Below are 18751 nucleotides of genomic sequence, written 5' to 3' on the forward strand. Positions count from 1 at the left end.
TCCACGTCAACTCTATCAATCCCCCTCACAATTTTAGACACCTCTATCAAGTCCCTCCTCAACCTTCTACGCTCCAAAGAATAAAGACCTAACTTGTTCAACCTTTCTCTATAACTTAGGAGATGAAACCCAGGCAACATTTTAGTAAATCTCCTCTGTACTCTCTCAATTTTATTGACATCTTTCCTATAATTCGGTGACCAGACTTCATGGCGACTACCTTACAACGTTAAGCTCATCTCCACAAGCAGGAATATTTCCTCTGCATTTATTCCTCTAAAAGCTAAAAGAAAAATAGGAAAGACCGGAAAGACTCAGCAGGTAAGGCGGCATCTGTACAGATAGAAGAGTATCCTTTCCAATCTCTGGGATCGCTCCTCAACTCCCTAAGCTATCTGAGCTCCTCCATCTGTCACCTGAACTTGGAGCACCCATCTCGCATCCCCTTCCCACACAGAGGGCTAGCATCCTTGCCTCTATTCCACTCTATTCTGCCATTCTTTAAAGCAATGATTCTTATTTCGCTCCAGATCACAGTCTCTTGTGCCTCCTGCTCCTACAATACTACTTTCGGCTGTTCAACTTGTCACGAGATGGTATGTTACACTTGTTTACTAAGCTGGTGCAAAGTGCCTTGCTAATGCCTTTGCTATGGTGAAAGCACCATCACAGTCCGAGTTGTTTTGGTTGAAGAACGTTATTGAATTATCACGTCCCTAAAGGAGCATTGATGTCTCAGTTCTTCTCTGCCTGCCAGCAGTGCAGAGGACTCTCAACACTGAGGTACACTGACACTTTACACCAGAGAAAAAACTCCTGCTTCAAGGAGCTGCCATACATGTTACTCACTTCTGTCGCACGGAGCTGCCATACATGTTACTCACTTCAGTCGCACTGAAGTCAAAGGAAGTAAATTTTGGTATCCGCTACCACAGGAGACAAAATTCAGTCTACATGCAAGTACTGAAAAACACTGTGCTGCCAATGATTTTGTGATGCCTGTGTTGATCCACTCTCGATACTTCTCCACACTAGTGCCTGACCATGTCTGGCTACACTTCATTCTGTCTGGATAAGATTTGCATCCATTCCATTTATAGATAAAATTGACTTCATCCACTGTCACTAGTTCATCAGGAGCTAAAAGCAACTTATTTGTTCCTTGTTAATTCATTTTATACGATTTAAATTTGTATTTTTGGAAGATTAGAATGGAACAAGAGACTCTCTATTTAGTCATAATATCCCATAACATCCCACCCTGTCACAGAATTCTCTCCAATTTAATCCAAGGAATAAAATGTATCGGTGATTATTAACTCCAAGTGTGGCAGAAAACCTCTATCTTTTTATATTTTACACGTTTTAGAAATGTACTGTAATTGACAGGCATTAATCCTATTGGTGCATAAATGTGGTCAGCAATCCATCTTTTAATGGAAAAACATCAGAGAAACTTTTGTTGCATGGATGTGTATATGCAAATGTACAGTGCCTATGAAAAGTATTCACCTCTCCCTGGAAGTTTTCATGTTTTATTATTTTACAACGTTGAATCACAGTGGATTTACTTTGACTTTTGTAACACAGATCAATAGAAAGAAGACTCTTTTGTGACAATGTGAAAACAGGTCTCTACAAAGAGATCTAAATTAATTACAAATATAAAACACAAAATAATTGATTGCATAAGTATTCACTCTGTTTAATATGATGCACCAAATCATCACTGCTGCAGCCAATTGGTTTTAAAAGACACGTAATTAGTTAAATAAAGATCTGTTTTTTGAGACCTGGGTGCAGTCAAGGTGTTTCAATTCATTGTAGTAAAAATACACCCGTATCTGGAAGGTCCAACTGCTGGTGAGTATCCTGGCAAAAACTGCACCATGAAGACAAAAGAACACTCCAAGCAACTCCACAAAAAGGTTATTGAGAAGCACAAGTCGGGAGATGAACCAAGAAAATTTTCAAGTCACAGAATATCCTTTAGAGTACAGTTAAGTGAATCATCAAAAATGGAAAGAATGTAGCACAGCTGTAAATCTGCCCAGAACGGGCTGTCCTCAAAAACAGAGTGACCGTACAAGAAGGGGACTAGTAAGGGAGGCCACCAAGACACCTAGGACAACTTATACAACAACTGTTGCCCAGTTGCTTCACCAGTCGCAGCTTTATGGCAGAGTGGTAAAGAGAAAGCCACTGTTAAAAAAAAAATAACAGGAAATCTCAGCTAGAGTTTGCCAGAAGGCATGTGGGAGACTCTGAAGTCAGCTGGAAGAAGGTTCTATTGTTTGATGAAACCAAAATTGAGCTTTTGGCCATCAGACTAAATGCTATGTTTGGCATAAGCCAAACACGGCACATCATCAAAAACACACCATCCCTACCATGAAGCATGGTGGTAGCTGCACCATGTTGTAGGAATGCTTCACTGTACCAGGCCCTAGAAGGGTTGTGATGGTAGAAGGTAAAATGGATAGAGCAAAATATAGGGAAATCTGGAGGAAAACCTGATGTAGCCTGCAAGAGGACTGCAGCTTGGGAGATTTGTTTTCTAGCAAGAAAATTACCCCAACTATAAAGCTAAAGCTACACAGGAATGGCTTAAAAACAATAATGTCCTGGACTGGCCAAGTCAAGGTCCAGACCTCAATCCCATTGAGAATTTGTGGCTAGATTTGAAAAGGGCTGTTCACTGATGATCCCCATGCAATCCTACAGAGCTTGAGCAGTTTGGTAAAGAAGAGTGGTGAAAAATTGCAGAGTCCAAATGTGCAATGCTGACAGAGACCTATCCACACAGACTCAAGGCTGTAATTGCTGCCAAAAGTGCATTCATTAAATACTGACATCAAGGGGGTAAATATTTACGCAATGAATTATCTTGCATTTTATATTTGTAATTAATTTAGATTACTTTGTGGAAACCTGTTTTCACTTTGACACGAAAGAATCTTTTTGACTGTTGATCAATGTCAAAAAAGCCAAATTAAATCCACTGTGAATCAATGTTGTAAAACAATAAAACATGAAAACTTCCAAGGGATGCGAATGCTTTTTATAGGCACTGTATATATGTGTGCTGATGTAAGTTTGAAATATGTAAATATGCATGTGAGTATATGTATGTGTGTATGCTAATATGTGTATGTGCATATGCTAAAGTATACATGTGGGTATGCTAAAGTGTATATGTGTGTATACTAAAGTGTATATGTGCGTATGTTAAAGTGTATATGCGGGTATGCTAAAGTGTATATGTGCCTGTGTTTGCATATGTGAATGTGTACATGTGTGAGGCGGGGGGGGGGTGTAGAAAATCTGTTAAGTCGAGCTTGTTGCTATTTTCTGAACCCTGCTCAATTTAGGTGTGCACTCACTGGCTCTCCATTCTGCTTTGGAGCACCTAGACATCAGCGAAAAATATATCAGGCTGCTGTTTATTGATTACAGCTCAGAACTTAACACCAGCATCCTTTCAGTATTAATCAATAAGCTTCAAAACTTGGGCCTCTGTGCCTCCTTCTGCAAATGGATCCTCAACTTCCTTATCGGGAGACTATTATCAGTGCGGATCAGTAACAAAATCTCCTCCACATTGACAATCAACACAGGCGAGTGTGCTTAGCCCACTGCTCTACTCTTTCTACATTAATGACTGTGTAACTCAGCACAACTTAAATACTGTCTCCAGGTTCACCAGTGTCACTATTTTGTTGGTAAAAATCTCAGATGGCATCAAGGAGGCGTAAGAAAAATCGGCTGGTTGAGTGGTGTCGTAAAAATAGCCTTGCACTTAAGATCAGCAAGACTAAAGAATTACAAACAAGAGAAAATCAGCAGATGCTGGAAATCCAAACAACACACACAAAATGCTGGAGGAACACAGCAGGCCAGGCAGCATCTATGGAAAATAGTATAGTCAACATTTCGGGCCGAGACCCTTCATCAGGACTGGAGAAAAACAGATGTGACTAAAGAATTGATTGGAATTGGAAACGGAATTGTAATTGGTTTATAATTGTCACATGAACCGGGATACAGTGAAACGTTTGTTTTGCATGCTGTTCATATAGATCCATTGATTACACAATGCATTGAGGTAGTACAATGTAAGATTATAACAGAATTAAATTTAGCGACTACGGATAAAGTGCAGTGCAAATAGACAATAAGGTACAACTTCATAACAAGGTAGGTTGTGAGATCAGGAGTCTGTCTTATTATACTAGGGAACCACTCAATGTCTTATAAAAGGGGGGGTAGAAGCTTTTCTTGAGCCTGGTGTGTGTGATTTTAAGCTTTAGTATCTTCCACCCAATGGAAGAGGGGAGAAGACAGAACCGAGAATTTCTGGGGTAGGTGGGGTCTTTGATTATGCTGGCTGTGTTATTGAGTCAGTGAGAAGTATAGACAGAGTGCATGGAGGGGAGGCTAGTTCCCATGATCCACAACTCTCTGCAGCTTCTTGTGATCATGGGAAGAGCAGTTTCTGTACCAAAGCTTCCTATGGTGCATTGATTAAAATCGGTAAAGGTTGATGGGGACATGTCATATTTTGTTAGCCTCCTGAAGAAGAAGAGGCATTTGTGAGATTTCTTGGCCATAGAGTCTTTGGGGTTGGACTAGGACAAGCTATTGGTGATGATATTTCTAGGAACTTGAAGCTCTCAACCAGAGCAGTCTGTGGATTTGAGGAAGAGAAAGCTGGGACAACACACACCGATCTTTATGAAGGGGCCCATAAGGGAAAGCATGAGCCACCTTGAATTCCTAGATGTCAACGTATCGGAGCCCAACACATTGATACACACCACTGGATATACTTTGTTAGGAGTTTAAGGAGATTTGGTATGTCACCAAAGTCTTTTACAAATTTCTATACAGTGGAGAGCATTCTGACTGGTGGCATCACAGCCTGGTATGGAGCCTCCAATTGTCAGGATTGTAAGAAGCTGCAGGCAGCTATAGACTCATCCAGTTCCATCATGGACACATCTCCCCATCATCAAGGACATCCTCAAGGGGGAATACCTCAAGAAGGTGGTTCACCATCCCCATGGTGCCCAGTTCTGTCATCAGGGAGGAGGTGCAGGAGGCTGAAGACTCACACTCAACTATTTAAAAACAGCTTCCTCCCCTCTGCCGTCAGATTTCTTAAAGGTGCATGGAACCATCAACACTGCCTCTTTATTCCTTTTACAACATTTGTTTATTTATCAGCATTCGACTAGAATACAAAAGCAAAGATGTAGTGCTGAGGCTTTATGAGACATTGGTCAGACCATACTTGGAGAATTGTGAGAAGTTTTGGGCCCCTTATCCAAGAAAAGAAGTGCTGGCATTGGAGAGGATCCAGAGGACGCTCACAAAAATGATTTCAGGAATGAAAGGGTTAGTGATGGGGTGGTAGTTGGTGGCTCTCGGCCTGTACTCACTGGATTTTCGAAGAATGAGAGGGAATCTCATTGAAACCTATCGAATATTGAAAGGCCTGGATAGAGTGGATGTAGAGAGGTTGATCCAATACCGGGTGAGTCTATGACCAGAGAGCACAGCCTCAGACTAGAGGGATGTCTATTTAGAGCAGAAGTGAGGAGGAGTTTTTTCAGCCAGGAGGTGGCGAATCTGTAGAATTCATTGCCACAGACAGCTGTGGTGGCCAAGGTATTGAGTGTATTTAAAGTGGAGGTTGATAGGTTCTTGATTCGTCAGGGCGTCAAAGGTTACACAGAGAAGGCGGGAGAGTGGAGCTGAGAGGGAAAATGAATCAACCATGCTGGAATGCTGAAACAGAATGCTGGATCAACATTCCATCAGCACAGGTACACCACAAGGCTGCGTGCTTAACCCCCTGCTCTACTTGCTTTCCGCTTATGACTGCGTGGCTAAGCATAGTTCCAATACCATATTCAAGTTTGCAGATGTGCCACTGTCATAGGCCAAACAAAGGTGGTGATGAATTCAGCATATAGGAAGGAGATTAAGAATCTGGCTGAGTGGTGCCATATCAACGACCTCTCACTCAAAATCAGCAAGACCAAGGAGCTGATGATTGACTTCAGGAGAAGGAAGCCAGAGGTCTATGAGCCAGTCCTCACTGAAGAATCAGAGGAGGAGAGGGTCACCAGCTTTAAATTCTGTGGTGTTACTATTTTGGAGGACCCATCCTGAGCCCAGCACTTAAGTGTAATTACGAAGAAAGCACAGGATATCTTTACATGTTTAAGAGTTTGCAAAGACTTGACATGACATCTAACACTTTGACAAACATCTGTAGATGTGTAGTGGGGAGTATATTGACTGGCTGCATCACAGCTTGGTATGGAAACACCAATACCCTTGAGTGGAAAATTCGACAAAACGTAATGGACACAGTCCAGTCTATCATGGGTAAAGACCTTCCCATCATTGAGCACATCTACATCTGCTGTAGCAGGAAAGCAGCATCCATCATCAGGGACCACCATCATCCAGGCCATGCTCTCTTCTGGCTGTTGCCATCAGGAAGGAGGTACAGGAGCCTCAAAACTCTCACCACCACGTTTGGGAACAGTTACTATCCCTCAACTATCAGGCTCTTGAACCAAAGGGGCAAACTTCACTCAACTTAACCCATCATTGAACTGTTCCCACGACCAATGGACTCATTTTCAAGGACTTTTCATCTCATATTATCGATATTTATAGCTTTTTTAAAATTATTTCTTTTTTTTTGTATTTGCAGTTTGTTGTCTTCTGCACTCTAGTTGAATGTGCAAGTTAGGTGGTCTTTCATTGATTCTGTTATGGTTTATTATTCTATAGATTTATTGAGTATGCCCACTAGAAAATAAATCTTGGAGTTGTATATAGTGACATATATGGATTTTGATAATAAATTTATTTTGAGCTTTGAACTTTCTGACCTTTGACTCGATGTGCCCAAAGGTCCAATTCTGCTCCCGTGCCTTACGTGTTCATTGACTTTGTAATCGATGGCAATTTTATGTGTATGCGCAGTATTGCTGCCACAAACGAACAATTTACACAAGATGCTGTATAAGTCAAGGATAACAAACCTCATTTAAGATCTGATTTCTGACCAACGAAGGCAAAGTATGAAAGGCTCTTTAATTTTTTATTTTTTGCCGCGTGACTAGTAGGAGAATACGGAAGATCGTGTTTGTTTGTGTCGTGCTAAGCTTCTTCTGTAAATCCCGTTCGGCCCAGCGAGAGATGCTCTGAATTCATCTGGCAAGCGGTGCGGAGTTAGTTTCTGCATTATTTACTCAGGACATCTCTCCTTTCAGCGTGGCGACAGCGTGTGCCTTATCGTAGTCCGCGCACAGGGCTGTTAAACCCAACCCACTCGTTGGCACCTCATCCCGACTTCACACTTCCCCGCCCTGCTATCGTCTCGCAAATCTACCCTGCCTCGGAAGTCGCCGACTGAATCTCCACAAGAGCCCGCTAGACCCGTTTGTTCCCTTCCCCTCTCCCGCACTTCATCTCCGGGCGGTCCGTGCGCTCTCTCCTTGCCATCCCACTAGCGACTCCCCAGATATCACCCATCATCTTGCCAAGAGCATCAAGACGGAACTCAGCACAGGTAATGGAAAAGATATTTTACCGAGTCCTCCAGTTCGATTACTTAAATAGAATTAACCTCTGAAAATTAAATTCAATACATCTAAACAGTTAGATATTTTATTAAATTGTGCCCCGAGATTTACCGCATGGAAAGCGAGGTCAGATTACCGTTGTTCCGTTGCATGTTGTGGTTTATACCGAATAACGTTTTCGTTATTTAAAGCTTCCAGGCTTTGTCACAATAATTATAGTGGATATAAATTGTGTGAAACTGCTCTGAAAAACAAACAAAAAAATTGTTTACCAGGACAGTTGTGCTTGGATTAGTATTTACTTAGATTTCGGTATAATCCTGGAAATGGTAAACATTTCAGTGTTGTATTGGAGGACGCAGTTAGATGGGTATCAGATGATAAATAGGGATGAAAAAAAATATTCACTTGCAAATTAATTCTTTTCATTCTGACTGACTCCTTCAGGCAGGATGAAGTAGGAACAGCACAACTAAGAATCAGAGGTAGAGGAGCAGTGAATGAAGTACTCGCCACTCTATCCCTCTGCTCTGGGCTTGAGAAGGTCAGATGGAGGTGATCGTCCCTGCCACACTGCTGCTGCTTTTCCAACTCGGTGCTGTGAGCCCTGCATCTGAGCCCTGGTCTGTGTGCCCCAGGGGATGTGACTGCAGGGAAGGCCTCAAGTATGTGAACTGCACGGCGGCCTCTCTCCACCAGATCCCCGCCACTCTACCACCAGATACCGAGCACCTGGACCTCTCCAAGAATAACCTGACTGTTCTCCCCGCCAAAGCCTTCCACACCCTATGGCGGATGAACATCCTACTCATTAGTTCCTGCAACGTGAAGTTCGTGGAGGACGGAGCCTTCACGGTACTGGAAAACCTTTGGAGACTGGATCTCCAGAGAAATGACATCAGACAGCTGGGTGACAGTTTCTCCGCTGGCCTGTCCTTCCTCAGTGAGCTCATTCTATCTGAGAACAACTTGGAAACGCTTAATTCACAGATGTTCCAGTACCTGGACAATGTGAAGAAACTCTACCTTAATAATAACCAGATCCATCAGATCAGGAATGGGGCTTTCAGAAGTATGACCAAACTCCGACACCTGCACCTTCAGAATAACAGGCTCGCTTACTTACACAATGGAGTGTTCTTCATGCTTCAGAGTCTGGAGGTGCTGAACCTTCAGAGTAATCACATCAAGGACGTTGACACCGGTGTCTTCACATCATTGACAAGTCTTACTGTCCTAAATCTTTCCAGAAATGGCCTGGAGCGAATTAAGTTCAAAACGTTTCTGGGCATTCAGACTTGGGGCACTCACATTTTGCTGTCTGAAAATAATTGGACTTGTGACTGTGAACTGCAGAGGGTTTTCGGGAAGTTGCACAGTGTCCAGCGCCTGATAGTTGATGACTACAACGACGTGATTTGCTTGGAGCCGCCGGCCTTAAGGGATTTACCTATGGCGTCTGTTGACACTCAGCTATGCATAGCGGAGACTGTCACGGTCCTTGTCATCACCTTCACAGTCTTCATCACTGTGGTAGCTGCCATTGTAATGGCAGAGAGGAATAGGAAGAAACGGACTGGGAAACATTGGAGTGAGGAGAGCGAAGACTTAGATTCACAAGATTGATGCACAATTCAGCGCTCAAGAGTAAGGTTCATTCCCTACAGGTCACAGAGTCGAAGATCCACATGTTGTGACTCTCAGCTAACTAGACTAGGGCTCGATGCATTGCCATGATTTAGTTAGTCAAACTGGGTGTGCTAGAACTGACCTTGATGCCACCACATGAGGAAAGGGGATAGATAAGACTGCCCCTTAATTGTCAAATAGTGATTTAGCCTGGATTTATATTTGTATGGATATGCTTATGGACCAGTTTGGACTCTGATGTTAAATGGTCCCAACCTTTGGTATCTGTTTTCAACGAAGTATAAAGTGTGGGCCAAAGATATTTCACCTGTTTCGCTGCTAAAAGGGGGCTGTGGGTTGAGGAATAGGGGTGGGGAGGTTGTTTAGAGAAGCAAATTGAATGGGTCATTAAATGGGAACACCTGCAATATATACACTATATGACTCCATTTTAACTCTGAAGTGGATGTAAATTGCAGTTTTAGTCATATATTGCTAAGTCTGGTAAAGTAGTGGCAAATGACGTCAGAATTCTCAGATGGAAAGAATGTCAAATATTTATTAAAATTGTATAATTTTTAAAAATGTCATACACAAAGGTGATTATGATGAGTTTGCCAAACACACTCCATTGCATCTTTTGGGTTAGAACAGGGGTTCCCAACCATTTTGATGCCATGGACCAATACCATTAAGCAAAGGGTCTGTGGAGCCCCAGAATGTCATTACACCTTTTGCTGCAGCTTCATAAAATACTCCTAACCACTGCATATTCTCCATTACTGCAACAGCTTGTCATAATGATTTCTTAATGTTATCATGAAGACTATAAAATAACCTCCTTCTTTTGAAACTGGCTGTCTGTAGTTAGAGCACCCTGGATGTCAAAGTATGAGCAAAAGGCCAAAGAGAAACTTGCACAAGGAACAGAGTTTCCTTTGACCTGGGAAACCCAGCAATAACAGAGTCTGGCTGACTGGCTTTCAACTAGGAGAAAGGAAGATCTCCACTAGGATGTTTCTGAATGAAGCTCAGAATATTCTCTAGATATGGAACCTTAGAAATCAAGTTGGAGAGTGAAAATCTTTGACCATTCTTATCATTATGGTGGTACTGGTAGCCATTTTTTCTTATTTGCTCTGAATGTTTCACACGTTTTCTGACTTCTAAGCTATGCTAGTGTATGTTGGCTTGCTTTCAGCAATGGTCCGTACCACAGGGATTCCAAAAGAATCTCTTTGAAGTCACGAGTCAGCAGGTGTGTGTGTGTTTGTGTTTGGCTGACATTTTCCCCTTAGATAGATAGGTAGATAGATAGCTACTTTATTGATCCCAAAGGAACTTATAGTATCACAGTAGCGTTACAAGTGCACAGATATACAAATATACAAATATTGGAAGAGAAGTAAGAAAGAATAAAAAATAAGTTACCTCAAACAGTCTAGCAGGAGTGGGGTTATCACTTCCCTGGCTATAGGTTGACTTATTATAGAGCCAAATGGCTGAGGGTAAGAATGACCTCATATAGTGCTTGGCGTTTTTAACAGTGGCAGGCAATGGTGGGATAGTGAGCATTTTATTATGATAATTGCAAGCACTAGTTATTGGGTGGCAGGGTTGCATAGCAGTGAGCATGTCGCTTTACAGTGCCAGTGATCGCAGATTGGGGTTCGATTCCCGCTGCAGTCTGTAAGGAGTTTGCACATTTTCCGCATGACCACGTGGGTTTCGTTCGGTTTCTCCCACATTACAAAGACATAAGAGTTAGGGTTAATGAGGTGCGCCCATACAACGTTGGCACCAGAAGCGTGGCAACACCCATAGGCTGCCCCAGCACGATCTCCACTGATCTGATTTGACACAAACAACGCATTTCACTGTATGTTTTGATGTACGTGTAACAAATAAAGCTAATCTTGAAGAAATTTTTTTGTTATTTTGGACTGGGGTGATGATGTTGTCACAGGAGAGGTGCTCAGTTTAACAGTGAACCTGTACAAAGGATGGCAAAATTCATCCAGTTATTTCCATTCCTGGTTATGTCTGTTGATCCCAGCCAAGTGAGCTTTGGTGGAATACGGGGCTGAGAATTGCTCTGATTTCTTTCTATTTCTCGTTCAGTCATTTGCAAACTGTGAGTTTGGAGAGAATGAATTATATTCTGGAATTAGGTTAGTGAAAGAGCACGGAAAATCCAGAGGAACTGTGTTCCAGTTTCTGCTGTGTTTACGAATTTATGAATGGATTTCATGGCCGAGGTTAGACAGGTTCCATCAAGTAATCAGTCATCAAGGAGCAGAAGGAGGGAAGGTGGATGGAAGTAATGCTCTGTCAATAGGGCAATGCAATAGACACGGTGGTTGGATAGACTTGGCCATTAGAGGAAATAGTTTGTAGATTGGTGTTCAATGCCAAGGTGGGCTATAGGGTGCTTTGTGAAATTAGAGCAATGCACTCTCAACGTGCCTGCCTCAGAATCAGTTTTATGATTGGCCGCTTCTGGCTGGCTCTCGCCTTTAGTACGTGGGCTTCCTACAATCTAGGAGATAACTGTAACAGACATCAAATTTGAGGCAGGTGGGTCATTTGTCACCCTCAACCCACCTCCACTGCAATTGTTAAGAAAGCTTTTGAGGCAGTTTGGGATTTTTGCCATTTTTTAAATCTTTTTTAACTTTACACTCACCTAACTGCAGATGGGAGATACATGAACCGCAGCTTGGAAAGGTAAGTTTCTGAATGTGCACTTTGAAAGGATGCAAGCAATTTGGTGAGGAAAGGTGGAGGGGAGGGCTTGTTTGGAGGCAGTGGCTTTAGAGTAAACATCTGCAACTGTCTCTAGGAAATTGGGAGTAGATCCTTCATGAGGTCGTTTATTTGGTTTGTACCTTTGATGTAAATACAAATGAGAGAGCAAAGGAACTTAGTTTCCAATGGGCTTTCAGAAGGTTTGAATATATACAGCATGAATACTACTTTATCTATGCATGGGCAGGTTACTGTGCTGACTGTTAGTAAAGTTTGTTCCATATACTCCACTGTCAAGTGTCCCATGCTTACTTGAAATATGTTGTCTCTAAGACAAGACAAGTCATTTTAATCCTTTCTATCCCATCCCACCTTAACGCTATCAGCCCCATCCTATCTAATGTCATCGGTCCTTTGCATCGCAGGAATGTTTTTTGTTCCAATTTTTTTTATTTGTAATGCACCGCCTCAAAATTAGAGGCCCTAGTATGTTTTCCATTTATTCAGTTTTCAGGATGTCAGTATTGCTGGTATTTATTTTCCAACCTTAACTTCTCTTGAAAAGGTGATGATGAGTCCTCTTCTTGGACCAAGTCAGTTCTTCTGCTGAAGGTGGTCCCTGAGTATTTCCGGGAATAGCATTCAATGAGCTACTGATGATGAAAGCACATTGATATATCAGCAAGTCAGCCTCGACAAGCAATTGCAATGAATTTGTTGATTGTATGCACTACAGCTATGGTGGAGGTAATGAGTGTTCAGGGTGTGAAGCTAAATAAATGGGCTACTTTTCATATATGGCAATGAGTTCAGGGGCATGATGTTTTGGGGTGTTATGAGGCATCAATCACTGCAGTGTAGTCAGCCTCTGCTTTGTTATTAGAACCATGTTAGTTTTGTGGTAGTTTGAGTTGAGTTCCTGATCAAGGTGACTCTTAGGAAGTTGATGGGAGAGGACAGCAGTGGTAATGCCTCAGAAAGACATCATCCATCATCAAGGATTCCCATCACCCAGGACATGCCCCTTTCCCATTGGTATCATCAAGGAGGAGTTACAGGACTTACACACCCTGAACATTTCAGGAACAGCTTCTGGCCCTCTGCCATCAGATTTCTGAATAGACAATGAATCCATGAACACTACCTCACTATTTTTCCTCCGCTTTTGCACTAGTTATTTAATTAAATATTTTAATATATATGCTTATTGTAATTCCTAGATTTTTATATTTATGTTTTGCAATGTACTGCTGCTGAAAAACAACAAATTTCATGACATACGACAGTAGTATTAAACCTGATTCTGATGCCACTGGATATCAAGGATAAATGTTGAATTCTGTCTGGTTGGTGATGGTCAGTGACTAGAACTTTTGCGCTGTGAATGTCAGAATCAGAATCAGGTTTATTATCACCGGCATGTGATGTGAAATTTGTTAACTTAGCAGCAGCAGTTCAATGCAATACATAATCTAGCAGAGAGAAAAAAAATAAAATAAAACATAATAAATAAACAAATAAATGAATTATGTATATTGAATAGATTTTTTAATGCAAAAACAGAAATATTGTATACTTAAAAAAAGTGAGGTCGTGTCCAAAGCTTCAATGTCCACTTAGGAATCGGATGGCAGAGCTGAAGAAGCTGTTCCTGAATCGCTGTGTGTGTGCCTTCAGGCTTCTGTACCTCCTACCTGATGGCAGCAGTGAGAAAAGGGCATGCCCTGGGTGCTGGAGGTCCTAAATAATGGATGCTGCCTTTCTGAGACACCGCTCCCCAAAGGTGTCCTGGGTACTTTGTAGGCTAGTGCCCAAGATGGAGCTGACTAGATTTACAACCTTCTGCAGCTTCTTTCGGTCCTGTGCAGTAGCCACGCCCCCCCCCCCCCCCATACCAGACAGTGATGCAGCCTGTCAGAATGCTTTCCACGGTACGACTATAGAAATTTTTGAGTGTATTTGTTGACAAATCTCTTCAAACTCCTAATAAAGTATAGCCACTGTCTTGCCTTCTTTATAACTGCATCGATATGTTGGAACCAGGTTAGATCCTCAGAGATCTTGACACCCGGGAACTTGAAGGTGCTCACTCTCTCCACTTCTGATCCCTCTACGAGGATTGGATGTGTTCCTTCATCTTACCTTTCCTGAAGTCCTGTTACTTGCCACTTATCATCCTAGGTAAGTGTCATCCTGCACCCAGCTTCATTCTCTGGTGCGTGCTGCTTCCTAAATATGGCTCTCACTCAATTGAGCATTTAGGTTCTTTGATGTGTAGAAGCTAAGCATGTCCTAAACTTGTCTTGGGTGTGTTCATGGGGGTGGATTTTGCATTCTACTAAGAAAAATAAAGATGTGAAACTTGTGTCCACTCTTCTGCAGTCTTTGACAATTCATCTCCTGTCTCTAAAACTTCAGGAAAGTAGAATTAAAGACACATGCAGAAAAAAAAGGCATTTCTTTCCACTCACCCTCCAGACTTTTCAAACACCTTGACTTGAAGGTAGTGAGATCTGCTAGAGTGTGGATTAACAGTCCACTCCTGTGTCCAGCCTGTCTCCAGGCCTGTAGAGTACTGGTGGGCTATCTGGAGCATCACAATCTACTCAGTTCAATCTGACTTTAGCTAAGCCACATTCCCAATGTTACTGCAGAGAGCAGAAGCTTTCACTGATAGCTGTCCTTGTTTCCAGACAAAGGGTACTAAGGGCTGCTACTCTGCTCCCTGCATTTCTCAGTCATTTAGCTAATTCAGCTCAAGCAGGAGTTGAATCTCAGGTGTTTCCTATTCACTGAGAAAATTGCTCAGCTACTTAACATTATCACTGACAGTGCAGTAACGTTATCATTAATATTAACACTAACTTGTCGTAGAATCCACATCTTTCACAAAAGGAGAGAAGGAAAAGTAGAGAATTATTTGAGCAGTCTGTGCTGTTCTTCATCCCATGGTACAGAATACCAAAAAAAGAGACAAAAAATTAGATTTCAATAGGTACATTCAATGTCAGAGAAATGTATACAATATACTGTACATCCTGAAATTCTTTATCTTTGCAAACATTTAGATGTATAATCAGTGTTTTCATCTTCGGCTAATGCACCACTAAGGTTTATTTCTGTGCTGTAGTACTCAATGACTCTATGACTTTCTTCTCCCCCTCCTGATTCACTGACACCTCCCACAATAGATTATGTTCTGGATAAAATCAGTAATCTAAATTTTAAAAATGGTTACATTTTAAAGTGCAATGTTAAACCATTTGGATGGAACTTTAATACATAGCAACATTAATAATGAACTGATGTTCAGAAGTTCTCATCTGACCGTATACACTTGGATAGGGCATAATTGGTGTCCTGTGACTAGCTAAAGCTTGCAACCATATGAATATAAGCATGGAAAAACATAATCAAGCACGCATAACCCACTGAGACACTGGCCCTACCCTCTCTAATTGTATACTCTCCTCTGAGAGGCACAATGGAACTGAAGTGATATGGGTAAAGCACTGAGAAATTCCTCTCTGATTTCTTAACATAATCTAGCAAAATTCCAAGTGTGATTGTGTCAATGCTTACTGATCCCACATTACTCTTTTGTTTACAGAAATAGTCCCTTCTTTCAATTACTTGTTCAAGTGCATTTTGAAGGGGTGTGGAGAACCCATGCTCATTAGATGTTCCAGTGATTGGTTCCAGAGGGAGATGACTCTGAAAAACAAACATGCAACTTAACTCTTTGCTTTCACAGGTAATAGTCTAAATGGAAATAATCTTATCGCTGTATTATTTAAAAATTCACATTAACTTCCCCTCTGAGCCATGTTTTTCTTAACGAGAAAGCAGCAACCTGAACTAATAGAAATGATTGTAAGTGGGAAATGGGTAGCAATTTTGTTACAACCTTCTATTCCTTTTTCCAGAGCATTGTATTGGATGATATATGGAACCCAAAAAAATGGACATGATAGATAAAGTGTAACCATGCCGTATATCATTTGAGACAAATGCCCTTTCTGTTTTTGTACTCATTTTCTAATTACCTAAGTATCACTTAGATCAGCAGTCAAGATAAATCATGATAGCTTTAGTCACCTTGTGAGTCTTTTGCAAATCTGATGTCAAACAATTGTTATCCTAATATATGGTAGGACCTATTAATTCCAGGGAATACTTTCTTTCTTTCTGCCTCTGCACTTATTCTCCATGCAACAAGTTCCCAGTGCTGGCGTTTTTCGTCTGACGTGCCATAGATTAAATTGCTCACTGCATACTCCTAGCAGCTGGTTGCTATGTCACAGAGTTTCCATCGAGCTGCCAACTGTCTTGAAGCTTATGCTGTAGCAACCTGATTGGGGCTGTGATGTCTCTTGGTACATTGCAATTTTCAAGAAAAAACAGCTATCTGGGCAAACTTTGAGTTGAGAAGCATTGTTCACCAGTGGTATTATCTAGGTAGCTATGTGTCATCATATGCTCCCCTTGTAGGCATTCACAGTAGACCAAAGAAATACAAAAGAATCAGTGAAAAACGACACACAAAAACTGACAAGCAACCAATGTGCAAATACTAAAAAGACAAATAATTATAATACTAATAAATAAATAGTAAATAAATAATACCGACAACATGAGTGGTAGAGTCCTTGAAAATGAGTCCATAGGTTGTGGACTCAATTCAGTGTTCAGGTGAGTGAAGTTATCTCCACTGGTTCAGGAGCCAGATGGTTGTAGGGTAATAACTGTTCCTGAACCTGGTGGTGTGGGACCTAAGGCTCCTGTACCTCCTTCCTGATGGCAGCAGCAAGAAGAGAGCATAGCCTGGATAGTTCAGTGAGTTCATGAGGTTGATCTAAGCGCAAGAAAGGCATGGATAAGGTAGATAGAATCTCTATCTCTTGATGGGTATCAAAAATAAAAGGGAATAAGTTTAAGGTGATCAGAAAGGGTTTTAAAGGGGAGCTGAGGCATAAATTGTTTATACAAAGTGTGGTTGATATCTTTGATGCACTGCCAGAGGACGTGGTGGAGTCAGCTGCAATCCCTGCGTGTAAGATATATTTAGGGAGGCACTTAGTCAGATCTGGGTACAGTTTGATGGGTCTAGGTAGATTAATAGTTTAGCATGGACCGGATGGGCTGAAAGGCCTGTTTCTGTGTTCTGTGATTCTATGTGATAATAATAAACCAATTTACCAATTTAATTTGATGGAATGTGGGAAGAATAAAAGTGTAGGATTGGTGTAAATGGACGATTGATTATTAGTGGGCTTTTTCCCCAGGTTGCATGGTTCAAGAGCCTCATGCAATGTTCCATTCTGGTCTGTTGTATGTAAAATAAAAGAGTAAATGCAAGGAACAATGTCATTTTTCTGCACCTCTAGTCCTGAACTATTCGGTTTTGGTCCTCTGTTTATTTCTCAAAATGTGCATTATGTTACTACATTAAGTGCACTTGTGGTAGCAGTAGGGTAAGAAGACTCCTTTATATAATGGCTGATCCAGTGCATTATTTGAATGTACTGTGCTTTTAAAAATCTAGAGAAATATTATTAACTACTTATTCATTAAAAGACACTATAGTAACATTCGGTGCATTCGCCTCAGAATAAACCTAATGAGGATTAATGAAATGTCCTGGTACATATCAGACACTAAATTGTTTTCAATTTGGGCACTGCCCACAATCAAGCTCAATCTGTCATTGAATTGATAATATCACTGAAAGGTGGGAAGCGAGACAATTGAACCCAGCGTGTACTCCTTGGATGACAGAGTTACAACATATTGGAAGAAACCTATGAATGTTGTTATGACGTGGTGGGAGTGCTCAATTGCACTGATAGCAATAAATAGCTGGAAAGAAAATCACTCTGTTCTTCACAATTGTTCACTTGATTTTGATATGGTTGTAATCTCATATACAACCAGGGGCTCTCAGAAACACACTCAATGCTGGTTTTGTACTCCAGCGATATCTTTTGTCCTTGTGCTGATAGATTTCAATGGAGGGGCAAATATCTGTATCCAGGGACTAATGAATGGTGAAGATTGATGGCTAGTGGGAGAAGATCAAGGTCTCCTCCAAATAACCCGCGGGAGAAGATCGAGGCCTATTTATAATCATTGTTTTATAAAGGCTCCTTTAACCCAAAGGAAGTAACAGCGGCAGCAACAAAGGAGTGATGAGTGAAGGCTCAGCTGCCTGGAACTTAAGGCTCATTCGGAAGAAAGAACCGCGATGTTGCATTTATCTCAGTGTACACCTGTCATTCAGTGAAGCTTGGCCAAATGAAAGCCATTTGTCTGCACAAGTTTTAAATGAAATGATTTGGGGAATCCTACTTCAGTTCCTAATGGGTATGAGCAACTCACCAGAGGACAGCTTATCTGGGCTTTAGCATTGTCTTTGTTCTTCTGACATAGGAGCTAAGGAACATAGGACTGGAAGACTGGAAGCCCTTCAGAATCAGAATCAAGTTTATTATCACTGACATATACTTGAAATTTGTTGCTTTGTGGCAGCAGTGCAATGCAATACATTAAAAATTACTGTAAGTTATAAGTTACATTAAGAAATATATAAAAAAATAAGTAAGTAGTGGACTAAGAGAGCAAAAGTGAGATCATGTTCATGAGTTCATGACCTTTCAGAATTCTGATGGTGGAGGAGGTGAAGCTGATCCTAACATGTTGAGTGTGTGTCTTCAGGCTCCTGTACCTCCTCCTTGATGATATCCATGAGAAGGGGGCATGTCCTGGTT

At 41.4% G+C, this 18751-nt stretch overlaps 1 protein-coding gene across 1 annotated transcript; it reads left to right on the forward strand.

Moving 5' to 3' along the window:
* The first annotated feature begins 8156 nt into the window (after positions 1-8156).
* On the forward strand, positions 8157-9233 carry LOC140198727 (uncharacterized). Its single transcript, XM_072259742.1, has one exon. It carries the CDS (start codon positions 8157-8159, stop codon positions 9231-9233), a length of 1077 nt encoding a protein of 358 aa, XP_072115843.1.
* The last annotated feature ends 9518 nt before the right edge of the window (positions 9234-18751 follow it).

Source organism: Mobula birostris, chromosome 6 (genome assembly GCF_030028105.1).
Source record: "Mobula birostris isolate sMobBir1 chromosome 6, sMobBir1.hap1, whole genome shotgun sequence".
NCBI lineage: Eukaryota > Metazoa > Chordata > Chondrichthyes > Myliobatiformes > Myliobatidae > Mobula > Mobula birostris.